This window comes from Aegilops tauschii, chromosome 2 (genome assembly GCF_002575655.3).
Source record: "Aegilops tauschii subsp. strangulata cultivar AL8/78 chromosome 2, Aet v6.0, whole genome shotgun sequence".
NCBI lineage: Eukaryota > Viridiplantae > Streptophyta > Magnoliopsida > Poales > Poaceae > Aegilops > Aegilops tauschii.
The window spans coordinates 559,984,726-560,001,806 of NC_053036.3; the positions used below are offsets into that span (position 1 = coordinate 559,984,726).

At 44.2% G+C, this 17,081-nt stretch overlaps 1 protein-coding gene across 1 annotated transcript; it reads left to right on the top strand.

Moving 5' to 3' along the window:
* Positions 1-5,327: 5,327 nt before the first annotated feature.
* Positions 5,328-6,900, top strand: LOC141041259 (uncharacterized). Its single transcript, XM_073507388.1, has 2 exons — positions 5,328-5,674; positions 6,474-6,900. Exons 1-2 carry the CDS (start codon positions 5,328-5,330, stop codon positions 6,898-6,900), a joined length of 774 nt encoding a protein of 257 aa, XP_073363489.1.
* The last annotated feature ends 10,181 nt before the right edge of the window (positions 6,901-17,081 follow it).

The window sequence follows — 17,081 nt, forward strand, 5'->3', positions numbered from 1 at the left end:
TTTCGGGAACAACAGTCATTCTTGTTCTAGGTAAATATAAACCTCGGATGTTGTTCGGGGTATTTATTTGTTACAAGTTTTAGAGTGGTTGGGCTTTTTTAGAACCGTTCGTTGATGTCGATCTAACGGCAGACAAATACGAAGTACTGGGTAGTACTCCGATGAAAGTACGCGAAAGTACTAAAACGAGTGGGGCCGGTACTCGTGACAAGGTGGGGACGCGTTTTAATATAGGGGCAGTTTAGTCCTAGGAAAATTTGCACGCGCCGCCCCTCTCGTCGAATGCAAAACCGCCGCCATGGTGCTACACCTTCCACAATTACTCATCGACGGCCATCTCCGCCCTCTCCTCCAAGTCCACCGCAGTCATCTCCTCCTTCTCGCCGCTGCAACTTCTCTCCACTCAGGCAACCCCCCCCCCCCCACCCCACCCCCTCTTCCATCGAAGCAAGAATCGGCAGATCGAGCTGATGGCCGGCGGCGAGAACACCGACTTCGTGCAGATCGCCGGCGGCGACCAGGTCAAGTTGGCCAGGTTGAGGGAGATCCGTTCTTGGTTTGACAACACAAGGCAGATGAGCTGGACGGCAATGGCCACTCTCAAGAATTTGACGAAGAAGGAGAGGGCAAAGCTTTGCCCCCCGCCCGCACAACCAATTCACAAGATCGAGATCCTCCTCTGGGCGATGGAGCAGGCCAATTCGTCCAGCAAGTGGACCAGGCGGAGGTGGTGGGCGTTCAGATCCAGGGTAGAGCATCCACTGGATCAGGAACCCACCGTGCACGAGGTGCCGTTGCAGATTGTGCAGCCTCCAACCGAGTCATCGGAGACTCCGAAGCACAAGATGAGGAGGACAGTGGTTGCGACCTCGCTTCCCCGCCGTTCTCCACGCTTCCCTTGCCGCTCTCCTCGTCTGAACGGCGGCGGTAGCTATGTTTAGAGTAAGCTTCCCCACTCCTCATCTTCCTACTGCTCGTGCTTACATCGTGGTGATACTGATCGTAATAGCTCAGAGAGGGAATGCTATATGGCATTTTAATCTCAATGAATTGCATGAATATTTGAGTACATGGATTTGGAGGATGGATTATGATGTATGTGAACCCTAGGCATCATATGAACCCTAGGACTAATTAGTAACGTTCTAGTGGTAGACAATGAAATATTTCGGTACACACCGGTAGGCACTGAAATATTTCGGTACTGCCCTAGGCAAAATTTGTAATGTTGTAGTGGTGGACACTGAAATATTTTGGTACACACCGGTAGGCTCTCAAATATTTCGGTACTGCCCTAGGCAAAATTTGTAATGTTGTAGTGGTGGACACTGAAATATTTTGGTACACACCGGTAGGCACTGAAATATTTCGGTACAATGTTGTAGTGGTAGACACTGAAATATTTTGTTACTACAATTTCAGTACACACCGATGCACACTGAATTATTTCAGTACTGTAGTTTCAGTACACACCGGTACACACTGAAATATTTCAGTACTGCAAATTCTATACATAGTTGGCATTTTGTCATTTACTTCTGAATTAATCCATGCATCATATGGCCTAACTTTGTACATGAGTTTGGGTCAATTTCATGTCTATTTATTGTTAAAATTATTGTCATGCCATGAAACACAAGACAAGTCACTGACCCAAGCTTGCAAAGATGCCATATCAATGTTGCTGATATGAATATGCATGTTTTCACCAAGTCTTGTGTCAGAATTAAAACTGAGCATTTTTTCTTGATGGTATCCATGGATCTAGAACTCCTATGAATTTGCTCATGTTGGATGTTTTGTTCTCCATCATTTGTAGTAGCATTCCGTGTGATTAGATGCCTGGCAAATTTATTTTCTTGCCTCCAACATCCCATGTGTGTTTTGCAGGAAAAAAACCTGGAGTTCACCAGGCTGGCTGAAGTTGTGAGGCTGGGAGGCTGATGGTGCTGCTACTGGCTGATCCTTCTTCTTTCAGCTTTTGTTCGTCCTTTTTCAAGCCGTTGGACCAGGGCTACTTCCCTATGTGTTGTTAATGTATTAAGTAGTTCCTTCGAATTTATAGTATTAGTTAGTTTGAATGTGGAAGTACCTTAATTTTTAGGAACGAAATGTTGCTTTGTATGACCAAGGGTTTGATACCTTAATCTTTGGATAATTAATTATGTGAACTGTTGGATGTGGCGCACAACTAAACACCTCTACCATTGATACTAGTTCAACATGTCGGTCCAATTAGAGACCAGCCACTACCATATAGAACAGTTAGCATTTCATACTACAACCTGGCGCAACACTGAAGCGCCACTACCATATAGAACAGTTAGCATGTCTAAAGCAACACTGAAGCGCCATTTGTGATAATTGCACCATCGAAACAACAACTAAACATGAAGGAAGCATTCACCACCAATAAAGTTAAGGCCACACATGTAGATAGCATTCTAAGTTACCACCACATGTACCAGGAAGTTCACCACAGATCCAGTTCACACACACAATACATTACATTACGTTAATAGAAGTTCACCACAGTTTCCAAAAGTAAAACATCATCAAATATAGTGATGATGAGTACGGCTTCCAGCTTCTGATGATCAGCATGATGTACGACTAGAGGTTAGGGTTTTTCAGGACCTTGTGGAGGGCAGAATGCTGAGCACTGATCTTGTAGTCATGACTGCTGATGGATGTAGCCCGACAATGCTCCATCAGATGCTCCTGCAACCCAGACCTGGGCTTGGGCTTGCTGCAGTAGGGGCACCTGTACTTGTCCTTCCTCCAGTTGTAGTACATGGTAGATCCTTGGGCCCTGATCTTCTGCACCTCCTTCTCTTCAAAGGACTCGACGTTCCCCTTGTCCACATCATCTCCAGATTCATACTGCACACATTAATGACTGACATTAATACATTATGCATTCAAAAAACTATAAACACGTAATACTAACTCAATGCACAAATAACATTTCAACTAGGCCTTACCTCGTACGACTCATCTTCATCAGAGTCATGTGGGTAGAACCCAGTCTTGTCCCACTTCCTCTTGTTGCCCACAAGATCCTCCTCCTCCTGCTATATTGTCAAACAAGCACATCAATTACAATGAATTGAATTGCAGTTAACAGAATGTCATTACAAACAAAATTGTGAATGTGAACCACATTGGTATGTTGCAAGTGACCAAATGCTTTCCTTATAAATAAAGAATCTAAGCAATCAATCAAAAGACAAATGATTTCCTTCATAAATGCTAATGAAAATGCAAGCTGGATTCTTGACATTCCCTGAATTTACCCAACACTTTTCTTTTGAGGGAATTCCCCCCCACACTACTTAATGGAAACATATAGTATATTTTGTTGCTAGGATCCTGCCTTGGAATGTTTACTTCACACTTTACATATAGTATATACTAATTACAGAAGCCAACTACAAATTTCAATATGCACAGATTACTGTTTTTGGGATAATGCAGCAAAGCTCCTACACATATTAACATAATGCAGTAGTTAATTAGGTACAACTTCAACTATAAATGCATACATCTCCAACAAACGTCTAAAATTTCATTACTTACCAAAACAACAACAAATTATACTATAGATGAATCTTGTATCATCTAAATCAATTCATTGGCACATCAAAATTAATGCATTCCAAATCAAATATGTTTCCATCCAGTATCATTGAACCACAGATCAAATCAAATAATCATAAATGTCAGCAGCATTGAACTACAGATCTAATAATCATATGACATCTATCTGACCTTAAATTCCCCCTTAAATAAGGTATTCAACCTCATACTAATTAAAATCTAACAAGCAAAAAATCAACTACTAATCTAATAAGCATCTGAAAAAACCCCAAGATGCTTTTATCTCTGAAGCAACGACATTGCAGAGGATGTTCAATGTTGTCAATATCTCTGAAGCAACAACAAAATTCCACAACTAACCTAAACTAAATAAGCATAGACTGCCCCTTTCCCTCGACCACGCTTCCCCTCTCCTTCAGAAGCCCCAATCCAGCACAAAAAAATCCATAATGCAGAGAAAACCCATAATGCAGAGAAAACCCTACCTCCAACAAATCTAACCAAACAAAGTTCTGGCCACAAACACTACAATCTAAAAACTACCAACTAAAAGTGATAAGCAGATACCTTCTGCTCCGCCTCCTCCTCGCCGGAGCCGGCCTCCACCTTCTCCACCTCGTGCGCCTCGCCACAGCCCGCCCCACCTTCTGCGCCTCGCCAGAGCCCGCCTCCACCTTCTGCGCCTCGCCGGAGATCGCCAGAGCGGGCGCATCTGGCTGGACCGCGCTGCTGCGGCCTGGCCCCGCCTTCTCCAGATCTCCAGCGGAGGGAGCACCGCGCTGGACGCCGGCACGCCCCCTCACAAAGGTGCCCGCAGCGACCTGCCGCGCCTGCTCCACCAGATCTGCGCCCCAATCGGGGCGCTCGCCTCCTGCGTCCGCCATGGTGATGGAGAGGATGCGGTGAGGGAGACGAGGAGGTTGGAGAGGAGAGGGTTTGGGGGAGTGGGGAGTGGAGAGAGGGAGACGATGCGGCGGGGGGAAATGGTGGGCGATGCGGCCGGAGGTGGTTGCCGTCCACATTTATATGATGGGACAGTTTTGGCAACTACCCGTGACACGTGCTGCCCCACGCGCGGGCGGCTTCACGCGTGCACGAAAGGCCGCCGTATACAAACAAATACATATACGGCCGGGCATACGATCCTATATGACGACCAACACACCCGAAACCAAGGAAGCGTGCACCCGCCCTCCCTCGTGCGCCCTTAAGGCCAGCCCATGTGAGGGGCGGGAAGCCCCTTTCATTTTTCCTTTTTATTTTTTCTGTTTTCTATTTTTCCTTTTGAAAGTAATTCAGGATTTCTACAAAGTTGCAAATTGCGAAAAAATGTTCGCATTCCAAAGTTCTTCATGGCTTGAAAAAATGTTCAGGACATGATAAATCTCACAGATTCAAAAAATGTTCGTGATTTCAGAAAGTGTTCATATGTTAAAAAAAATGTTCATGAATTTTTAGTAAATGTTCAAAATATTTTGAAAAATGTATGAATTTTTCAAAAATGTTCATGAATTCGTAAAAGATATGGAACACCAACAGCACGAGCCCCACGACCCCCACGATCACGATAACGACGAGCGCCTCCCTCACGCGACGAACCGCCTCCCCCAGAACTCAAAAAGGCACCTTCTCCTCCATTCATCCCTCATTATGCGAACCACGTCCATCTACTCCACAAACTGCAACCACCGTCTCTGTCTCAAAACCGCCGTCGCTGGAGAAGGGCAATGGCGGAGGAGCCATCTACCAAGCGTCACTGTGGCGAGACGTCCGACCAGAGCATCAAGGAAGACGACGTTCAGGTCCCCAGTGAGAAGCGCGACTACACCACCAAACTTGACAAGGTGGAACTCCACGGCAAAGAGACGCTGGAGGTCGTCTGCACCAGCAATCCAGACACTGCCGACGAAATGCTCACGAGGCTCTTCATGAAAGCCGTCGGCATGTATCCTAGATTCGTCGGTGTTGATGTGGAGTATACCAGGGATGACGAACCTCCGCAGTACGCAGCAGTTCTGCAGTTATGCGTGGATGAACTCTGCCTGGTCTACCACATCGCTGCGGCCACAAAATGGTGAGCCATCCTACTCATATACCCTAGTTTCTCAACTACATGTACTAGTGTAGATTGTGAAGTGGACGCACTAGTGTGGTTTCTCAAGTACATGCACTGGCATAGATTTTTACCCTGATGCACTGGATTAGTATCTTAAAATCTTGCACCGGATTAATCACCAAACTTGATATACTAGTGTAGTTTCTGATCTTGATGCATTAGTGTTGTGTCTACCGCTGTGGATGCATTAGTGTTATTTTCTGAAGTTGATGCACTGGACTAGATGTATTAGTGTTGTGTCTACTAGTTTAGTTTCTGATATACTAGTGTAGTTTCTGATATTGATGCATTAGTGTTGTGTCTACCGGTGTGGATGCACTGGACTAGATGTATTAAAAGTTGTTTCTGAAGTTGATGTAGTGAAGTAATTTGTTGTAGTGTTATTTTCAACTGTATGATCCAAAAAGAGAAATAACATCATGTACTTCATGCATTCATCACTCGTATTGTTTGGTTCTAGCACTAGCATTGTCACACTTTGCCACAATTTTTTGCCAAGTTCGCCTAAGGTTAGTTCATCAAAATGAGGGCCACAAGTTGGCAAGCCTAAGGGAATCTTGCCACACTTTTTGTGTGTATGCCATGTGGGACCCAAGTGTGGCTTGCCTAAGGTGTGGCTTGAACGAAACACACACCTAAGTTGGTCAAACTTGCCTAACCTTAGGTGTGGCAATCTTTGGCAAACTTAGTCACAAACCAAACAACTCCTAAATCTTCAAAATTACTACTAATCTTCAATATGTCTCTCCCCTTGAAGGCCCAAGCGCCTCAAGAGCTTCCTCCAGGAGAAGAAGTTGTTCACCTTTGCCGGTTTCAGCATTCATAATGACAAAGAGATGCTGGAGATGTCTGGTTTGGAGATCAACCCCGAAAAGTACATCGACATTCAGAAAAACTATAGAGTTCCATATGCCTGCAGAAAGAAGCAGTACGACTCCTTGGCTGATGTTGCAGCCAGCGTCATCCACCCATTTTACCAAAACATGAAGAAGAAGATCAACAGGACCGAAGCCCATAAACTGTGGGGGATCAGCCCGCTGCCAGACTACCTCATCGAGTACACAGCGAAGGATGCGTACGCCACCCACAAGGCTTGGAAGATAATAGACAGCATCAAATCAGGTGTGGAAATTTCAGAAGCACAGGAGGCTGACCCCTACTACCACTGCCACTACGCGGCATGAAGAGAGATCAAAGTCTGCCTTCAAGTTGCTAGCGCAGTGTCCTTTTATGATATCTATGTTTCTTTGTTGTTAGGTGTGTCTGAACTTATGTCCTATGGTGTGTCTGAACTTATGCTGTGCGGTGGTTGATCTGCCGTTTATCTTAAGAGTTTGCTGCTACTCTGGTTTAGTGTTCCAAGTTGTTAATACTATTTTGGTGATGCATGATAAGCCTTGTACAATGCTTGATGCGTACGGTGGTGCTTAGAAAAATAAACAGGGTTTTTTCTGAAGCACCGGTGCCTATTTCTACAGGAGAGACGCCTAGTTAAGCGTCTACCCTGTACAAATAAGCACCTGTAGAAATAGGCACTGGTACACCGGTGCTTATTTGTACAAGGTAGACGCTTAACTAGGCGTCTCTCCTGTAGAAATAGGCACTGGTGCTTCAGAAAAAACCGCTTTATTTTTCTAAGCACATCCCTAAGCACCTTGCATTGTACAAGGTCTTAGAGACCAGCCTCTACCATATATAACAGTTACCATGTCACACTACAGCCTATAAAACATCACACAGTGGAATAATCATAGCTAGTAGAGCATTAGTTACCAGTTAATAATAGTTGCAATCCATCAGAAGCAATAGTACCTAGATATGAGTAGATATAGGTACGGTAATACACGACAAGTACTCGCAAACAAGAGCTAACATAACAAGTTCTAAATGAGGTGGATGGTGATCATCATCCTCAAGTCATGGCGACTGGTGTTCGCAACAGTGAGTAGGATGGCCTGTCCTACCCGAAGATTCTTGCCACGAAGGAACTTCTTCCACCCTGCCCTTCTCAAGACAGTCCGACCGTCCGTGTCCACTGCATAGGCACAGCTGGTGATGGAGCCCGTTCTGGTAAGGCGTAGTCCAGCAGCCATGCCTTCTTCGTCCGGGTCGATGCCACAGCTATCAAGTAACCTCTTAGGTAATTTCTGAAAATAGTTGACATGATATATGATCATGTCACGTGCAATTATCAACAAAGCATACACCTCAAGACACTGAGCATATATATCATCACATCACTACACTATACACCAAGCATCAAATTACTACACTACATGCATGTCATAAAATTCTTCACTAAATGAATTCTAAACTAGGCCTCTCATCACAGTACTACAACATGCATATCATATGAACTACTACACTAACTAAGCATGCATATCATGTAATTACCACACTAAGTAACATACCATGATATGCTGTTTAACATTCGTCCTTGTGAGGCGGGTCACGAATGGCTTCCCTAGGTAGTCTTCAGGTAGCGGAAGCATGTCCCAGAGGTTGCCGATTTCCTCGTCGCCCAGTCTGAGTCCTTGGGCATACAGGTATTCAACAAGTGGGTTCTCATCATCATCTGAATCGTCATCATGTGAATCAGCACCATCTTCCTCCTCATGAACTTCATCCTCACTATCCGGAATCAAATTTAGATAGATAACAGAAATCCTGGGCCTATCTCTTCTGAAGGAGAAGTTGATCAATTCACCCCCACTAAGACGCATGCGGGCGATGAAACGATCCCAATCATCTCCTCCTATCTGGGTTATCTTTCGCCCCTTCTCGACCTGCATAGTGTATGGGCCCCCAAGAGCGTCGAAGGTCACAGTGTCTCCGATGAGCTCATTGAATGCCAATCTCACATTGCATGGTACGATCTGTGTAAGATAAAAACAAATAACAGACACAATACATTAGTGGAAATAGCAAAAAAAAAAAGAATGTACTGTCAGAAGGTTCATATAAATTGTTACCGCTGCAACAACAAAAGAAGGCTGGAAGTAGATGCCGAACAGCGTGGCAGTAGAAAGGCTGGTCCGGCACCGTGAGTTGCAGCGTCCACATGGTGCTTCCTCCATTCTACACAGAACATGTTGAACTCTAAGTTGAATTGTACATAGTACAATACAAAGATCATACATATAATAAATCATAGTGATAACCTATACTGGCATTGGCCAATCAATCTATTTACTATCATCTACGTAATAAAGCAATGCCAATGACAATGGCAATGCCCGTCTCATCTAAACCTGGGAATAGTTCGGCATCCAAACTAAAACCAGTCCAATCCACGGCACACATCAAAACCAAACCAATACAGATATTTTCATTTAGAATCTAGACCAAACCGAACTATACATGCTCGTCATCCAACCCAGTCCAAACCGTTTTCAACTTTTGGATTGAATCCAAAGGTTCAAATAATAGAAACCAAATCAAGATCCAATCCAAAAACTAAGTTTCAGTCAAAACCAATCGGCTCAGATCCGCCTCCGTAGGGAGACGCGGTTGGGGAAGGGAAGAAGAGGGGAGATCTCACGTACTTGCCGGAGTTGGCGGCGGCCGCGCACCGGCAGCGAAGAGAGGGGTCGTCGGGAGATGGCGGCGGCGGCGCTGGTCGAGAAGGGGAGAAAGAAAGATGTGGAGTGGTCGAGACGGGGAGAAAGAAAAATGTGGTACATGTGGTGGCGCGGTTGTGTGGATGACAAGGGGACCCACTTGTGAGACCGATAGCAATTGATGGCAAACCGCAGGAGGTGCACGACCGCGTGCACGACCGCCTCGTCCCCACGTGGAATGGGGACGGCCGGGTGGGTGTGTCAAGTCTTTCATGTGTTAATTATGTACTACTTGTGCACTAATCTATAAATGCAACTATTCCACCGTCCATATTTATGCATGTCAATTTCTTTGGCTCAATTATGTATGTGCACATACGCCTTATTTCTAGCAAATAGATAGTTGCCATGTTACACATATGTACTTTCAAAACATTGTAATTAAGGCAATGTACCATAATAGATTAGCTGAGTTCTTCTATGTGTACTAATTCACTAATTCACAGGAGGATGACGACGACGTGGACTACGGCATGGACAGCAGGCACAGCAAGAGCCGCTACACCCTGAGGCATCTGATTGCTGGCAAGATCAACTACCGTTTCTTTGGCAAGATTGGGTGCCCTTTCTGTTGCAAGGTGATCCGTGGCGGCATAGATGGCATGATCCAGCATGCCTTCAGCACTGGCAATGGACATGGTAAGAACCATAAGGCCAGTACTCTGGCTAAACATGCGGCCTACGCACGCTTCCTCGAGATTTTCAAAGTCAATGAGCCCTACAACCTCCATTGAAGAAGGGAGAGAAGTGATGTGCTGCTAGAGAGCTGCTGCTGCCCCAGGACCGCCGTGTCCTCTTATGTTATCTATGTTTCTTTGTTGTTTGACTCTAAAACTGATGTCCTATGGTGTGTCTGAACCTATGCCGTTTATCTTAAGAGTTCGCTGCTACTCTGGTTTAGTGTTCCAAGTTGTTAATACTATTTTGGTGATGCATGTTAAGCCTTGTACAATGCTAGATGCTTAGGGTGGTGCTTAGAAAAATAAATATGGTTTTTCTGAAGCACCGGTGCCTATTTCTACAGGAGAGACGCCTAGTTATGCGTCTACCCTGTACAAATAAGCACCTGTGCTTAAGAAAAGCCTGGTTTATGACTATGGTAGTTATAGCTTGGCATGATTATGTTTAGTGTATAACTCAGCATGATTATAGCTTCACAAAATTAAAGCATGCAAATGATTGCCGATTCCACCTATTGCCAAATCAAGCTTTGTACTGATGATGCATTAGATATTGCTATAAGTAGAGGATGCTCATGATTGCCAAAAGTACCTATTTCCACTTTCTGATAAGAACTAAACGTGTATGAAATGATGCTAAAAGTAGAGCATGAGCATGAGCATGCATCAATTGATGATCAATTGATGCTACCTATTTGTGTTTGAATGGGCTCAATAAAGCTGGTGCTGGTTTATGCTCTCTGCGTGACCGTGATGGAAACGAAGACACTTGGTTGGCTATGGTCTTGCTGTCAAATTTAAGTTTCAGTTCTTTAAGACTCTTTGTTTTTGCTGCTTCCTCGGGATTGACTAGCTTTCTCGGGCGTCCACGTGCTCTCTTCCTTTTTGGGGAGTTGGGTGCACCACTTTTGGGGGAGTTGGGTGCACCGGTATCCTTCTGGGAGTTGGATGTGTCGGGTTCGTTGGAACCATCAGGATTGTTGACTAATTGTACATCGTCTTCTGAACCATCAGGTATAACTGCTTGCTGGGCATCGTACACCTCCTTCTGTAAATGATATATTCTTGATGTAGCACTAACCGTTATGGGGAACTTATATGATTTGAGACGAAGCGCGTTGCAATTTGAATGCAGTAAGGCTGTACATATTTTCCACCTGAAAATATCTATCCTTGCCTATATTTGATAACCGACACTTATGTCAGCATAGCTTTCAAGCTAAACAAAGTACAAATGTTAATTAGGCATTCAATTACCTGGTTGAAAATATCAGTCATTTCATCCCCGTTCCATGACAACATGTACTGCAGTGTCCAAACCGCACAGGAAGTCCTGCAATGTTTAGTTAAAGATCAGTAATCTTATTCGTGTAGGCAAATAATAATTTATGAGGCCATGCCTACCCATCGGTCTGTTGTGGTATGTTCTCATAGCGTTTTTTGGTCCATTCGGCAAAATTGATGTTCTTAGCTGGTGATATCAACCCATTCTTGACAGCTTCGTCGATGCAGAACTGAATCGAGTCCACCTAGGGTACGACAAGTTATACATAGGGTTACGGTACTTTGGGAGCTCATGTGCCATGCGGATCAAAAGAGGTAGCAAGAGAACACTTACAAGAGAATCTTCCTTGGTCTTGTCGCAATGATAATTCATGGAGTTCAGAGTCTGAATTTCTTTTTTGTCAAAATTAAACATCATTAGCATCCAATGGTTTTGGTGTACATTCAGTGGGACATGCACCTGCAGTAAAATTTGGGTTGGGTTGAGAACTGAAATTTGTCGTGTACAGTGTGTACATAAACTATGCAAGTGAGGAAAACATGTACCTTTCGGCGCCCTACAAATTTTTCTGCTACACGAGCTAACCATGAGGCTGCACGTCCAATAGGAACCACCCCCTTCATTTGTAACAGCTTTTCGGTTTCTTCAGGGGATATGATTGAGGTAGTATCATTCTCAATTTGTCTAATGCGAGCATATGCCATAATAACCTGCCAAATTTTCAATCATACAATAATAAGAAAGTTGTTGCAGTAATGATGTAGACTAGAGTATAATGGGCTTACATCACCATAAATGTATTTCTCGTCCAAATTTCGCTTCAGTTTTTCTGCTGTGAGGGTAATGTCTCCGATTCTAGCTATTTCAACAGGGTCGTATGTTCCGCGGATGTAAACGGCTGTCTCTATGTCCTCATGCGTGAACTTGTAATCATTACCAAAGACAGGCTTCATCGGAGTTAATTCTGGATTCTCATTGTTTTCCGTCACATGTCTTGCACTTGGTGTAGTCGAAGTCCCTGCCGTGAATTGGCTAGCCCTAGGAGTTCCTGTCAGTGATGAATTGCACACATTGACTTGATCCTACAAAGAACAAAGGTAGTTCATCATTAGTTTGTTACTTTTAGATATTAACGTGTTGGGCCATAAAGATCACCTGCACGCCTCCTTTCTGTGACACTGATTGTCGGTTGCTTCTAAATTCGTATTTTAATTCCTGTAACAATGCAAACAATAATGAACATGAAGGAACATATTCATACAAAATACAAAATGCACAGTATGACATACATGTAGTTCCCTCCTTAAGTCTTTAATTTCGTCCTCGGCCTTCGACAACCTAGGATTAGTGCCAGTTTTAGTCTTCATGTCGATCAAGTCTTCACCTAGCGTCTGGTATTTGACATCAAATCTGTGCTCAATTTCCATTAACTTCCTGCCTACCTTCTTTTCATGATCAGCTAAGCGTGCATTCATGGCTTCAACTACCATGTCAATCTGTGTAAACCAAATAAAACCCCGTTGATAACAATAGCTCAATGAATGAGGTTCCATGACACCTATTTGTGATATTGCAAAAACAAATAGTGTTTGGAGTACATACTTGCTGGCTACTAAATTGTTGTCCTTGTGATGGTGCTCGATACGAATCATGTTGATGCACATGTTCATCATTTTTTCTTGGAAAATTATTAAAATTCTCAGACGGTCGTTGAGGAGCAAAAATTTCCATGACAGTCTTTTTTTATAAAATATAATGAACCATTAGTACCAAATAAAAAATCGGATATAGAAAGTTCAATTGTAGATAGGTACCAGCCCATTATGAAGACCTCCTTTGTCGTAAGCATCGCTTCTTAAAGTAGCCGTCATTTCGTCCCATCGTGCGATCAATGGTGGGGGTCTAGAAGCATACATGAATCGGCCACTACGCACATGCTCCCAGTACCAATACTACACAATAAATTAGTTCATCACCATACAGATGCAACAGAACAATAATTAAAGGACATTAAGTAGTGATCTAGCACTAACCTGGAGCAGAATTAGATTTCCTTGTAGATTTACGTGATCTCGATTTCTAAACTTGTGAACGGACTTGAAGAAGTGATTAAGTGTGAAACATCCCCAGTTAAATTTCCGAAGGTTTTGAAGATCTGTAACAAGGTTGAGAAATTTCGAGTCCACATAATGTTGTGCTGTTGGTGCTAGAACAGTACCAATTGCGTACAGAATGAACCGTCTCAGGAAATCGCCGTCTGGGGCTTTGGAAGCTCGGATCGCCGTTTCAAGGTCAGAAATCAAAATTTGCCCATTGTTTGCATAGGCGGTAAACAATTCTGTGTCGGTTTGCATTTCCAGATGTGGCTCTATATCCTCCCCTTCTATCGGAATGCCAAATATACACTGCACGTCCTCTTTTGTTATAGGAATTGGCGTTTTTCCGATGGTAATGGATTGGGTGTCCATATCTATGCTCTTGGCTAGTCTAACCAACATTATGCGCCGTAGAGTCACTTCATGCATCTGGGTTAGACCGCCAAGACTGGTTTCTGATATGATGTACTTTTTGTGGTCTGGTGACAACAGTTTCATGGTTTTTCCGAACCTTGTCTGTGAGCATACTAACTTCATATGACCATGCTTTTCGCCGAGTTCCTGTTACATGCCATTAAATTATACTGAGTACACATGAATTATGTGTACGAAACGATTGTACACAAACAGTCAATTACTTACCGCATCGGTAATTTCGGAGATGGGCTTTTCTCCATTATGAAGGTTCGTATCTGAAACTGACATTGCTGGCTCATATGCAATGATAAAATCCGGCTCAATTAATCTGAACAAAATTGGAAAATGTATAACAAAATTAGCAGCGAATTAATTTTAACAAAATTAACTGGGTCATTTAACATATGATCCACTTATGGGTTTAAGCAGAGAACCTATTTGGGTGCAAAACCTATGAGGGTTCAACTACTAAAGGAGCGGCCGACAACGATTATAAAGAGTTACGATCAGGTAATACCTTCTCTCGGAGACGGTGCCGCCGAGTAGATGGCGGCGGTTAGTGCGTCGCAAACTATAAGTGCCAGTATAGCGCGGTCGACGGCGCAAAGGAAAAACGGCGCGTTCACGCGAGGAGGAGGCGGCGAGAAGAACACTGACGTCCGACCCCTCAGATCACGTTGGCGGTGGGCGGCGAGTGGTGGCCGCCGACTCCTGTATTCCGTGGGCGACCGGCGTCTTCGATCTGATCTTGCAGCGGTCGTGGGAGGTGCGGACGGCCCGAGTGGTTAGAATGCGGAGCTGTAATCGCGGGATTTAGGGAGGGGTGGGCCGCGTGAGTTATGTGAGATTTGGATAAATGATATAAAAAAAATAAGAAAATCTTGTCAACTCGTTTAGGGGTTTAGGGGTTTAGGGTTATTAGGGTTTAGGGGTTTAGGGGTTCAGGGTTTAGGGTTTAGTGGGGGGGTTAGGGTTATCAGGGTTTAGGGTTTAGTGGGGGGTGTACATGTACTAATGATCCCAAACTTTCTTAATGGCATCCCATGACCACATAGAGAATGCATGCATAATGGTTTCCATGTGGGGCAAAATTTTGAATGTTGTTACGGTTTAGTGGGGGGGGTTAGGGTTATCAGGGTTTAGGGTTTTAGGGTCGACGGAACTATGTTTGTCTTACAGTGGACGTAGCACACACACCGGACATTGGTGGAGCGTTGGTCTACAATGGATTCCCTCCGGTAGCATCGATCCGGTCCGTTGACTGGCTCGGCCGACAAACTTCGTCCCACATAGAGCATGCATCCATCCACTGGACCAGATCGATGTTGGGTTGGTTTCATACAGGTGAGGAACCCAGCTAGTGCTTTCGGGGTGTTGACATGTTAGGCCGGAAATGCGCGTGTCAGAGATCGTACTTGCGTGTATAATCCCAAACTTTCTTCATGGCATCCCATGACCCCATAGAGAATGCATGCATAATGGTTTCCATGTGGGGCAAAATTTTGAATGTTTTTACGGTTTAGTGGGGGGGGGGTTAGGGTTATCAGTGTTTACGATTTTAGGGTTGACGGAACTATGTTTGTCTTACAGTGGACCTATCACACACACCGGACATAGGTCGAGCGTTGGTCTACAATGGAATCCCTCCGGTAGCATCGATCTGGTCCGTCGACTGGCTCGACCGACATACTTCATGCCACATAGAGCATGCATCCATCCACTGAACCGGATCGATGTTGGGTTGGTTTACATGTACATTTACAGGGACCGGAAATGCGCGTGTCAGAGATCGTACTTGCGTGTACATGTACTAATGATCCCAAACTTTCATCATGGCATACCATGACCCCATAGAGAATTCAATGGTTTCCATGTGGGGCAAAATTTTGAATGTTTTTACGGTTTTGTGTGTGGGGGGGTGGTTAGGGTTCAGGGTACATGCCACTTTATATAGATTTTTTGGGTAAAAAATGAACGAAATAATGCAACTAATCTGAACGTAACGTTTGGCATGTATCAAACCAAGTAGCCACTATTCCTCAAAAAAACCCAGTTAGCCACTAATTGCGCCAAACATATCACGTAATAAATGGGTTGACAATTATTTCTTGAAATTCGTGGAAGGAATTTATTGCTCTTCCTTTTTTAGAGAACAATAAGTTACAAATTTTATTTTGGAAACAAGAAATCAGTTTTCAATTTTATTTGTCCTTTCCAATAGATTTCAAATGAGCTTTTCCTTGGTCTGGTCATACAAGGCATTAAGCACACATGACATTGCTTATACAGAAGCTGACTGAAATAATTTGTTAACAACTACTAACGACTGATGATCAACAAGTAAACAAATCCCACAACAATTATTGAAAAATAAAATCCCGCGGCCATTAGATTTGCGTGCTTCTTCAGATTGATCAACTGCCTTAAGTTCTTGTTGATCTTCTTCAATTCCACCTTGAGTTCCGCATCCGCCACTATCGGAGGAACATTGGCATAGCCCTTATTATCCACCGCCGATGGAAGATCTACCTCTAGGGTTGCCCCGTGCCTCAAATCAATTAAGCCATCCGTTTGAAGCCTCTCAACGTATTCATCCAGCCACTCAAAATGCTTGCATGTTTTCAGGTTCTGAAAAAGGGAAGGGAAACCCTAAATACCAATTCCGAGGAAATATAAATAAATCTGGGGTCAGAATTCATAGCAAAAAGACACAACAGAACATAGATTTAACCTTCCCCGCTTCTGGTTTGCTCTCGCATTTCACAAATTCCCGCCCATGGTTTCTATTCTTCTCCGATATGGTTGTCAAACGCTTCAGTGGCGCGATGCGTGGGCAGTCGGGGCATCTGGTCATCGGTAGTGAACCATACCGCGGCCATGATGACGGAGAGGCCGAACTGGACATGGACATCTCTCGTCTCTCACCGTCCGCCGGCGATGGCAGGCTTCGTCGCCGGAGAAGAATAACAATTTGGTGGGGCAAGGGAAAGGGAGGCAATGGTGGGCCGCGGGTTGGCACGGGCACGGCGATGGCTCGGGCTTGTGTGATATGTGGTTGGACCCGCGGTCAGTGCACATGTTTTGGAAGCCCCCAAAAGATCGTGCTCCTTAAAAAAACTTGCATCAAAGCGCATTACTTCAAAATAACTAATTAACCCTACAATCACGGATATATACCTTCCCATTCTACCGCATATCAACCCTATCCTAACCACCCCCATCTACCTTGTTTCTCCTCACATAGCCATCGCCGGGATCGCGCCATCG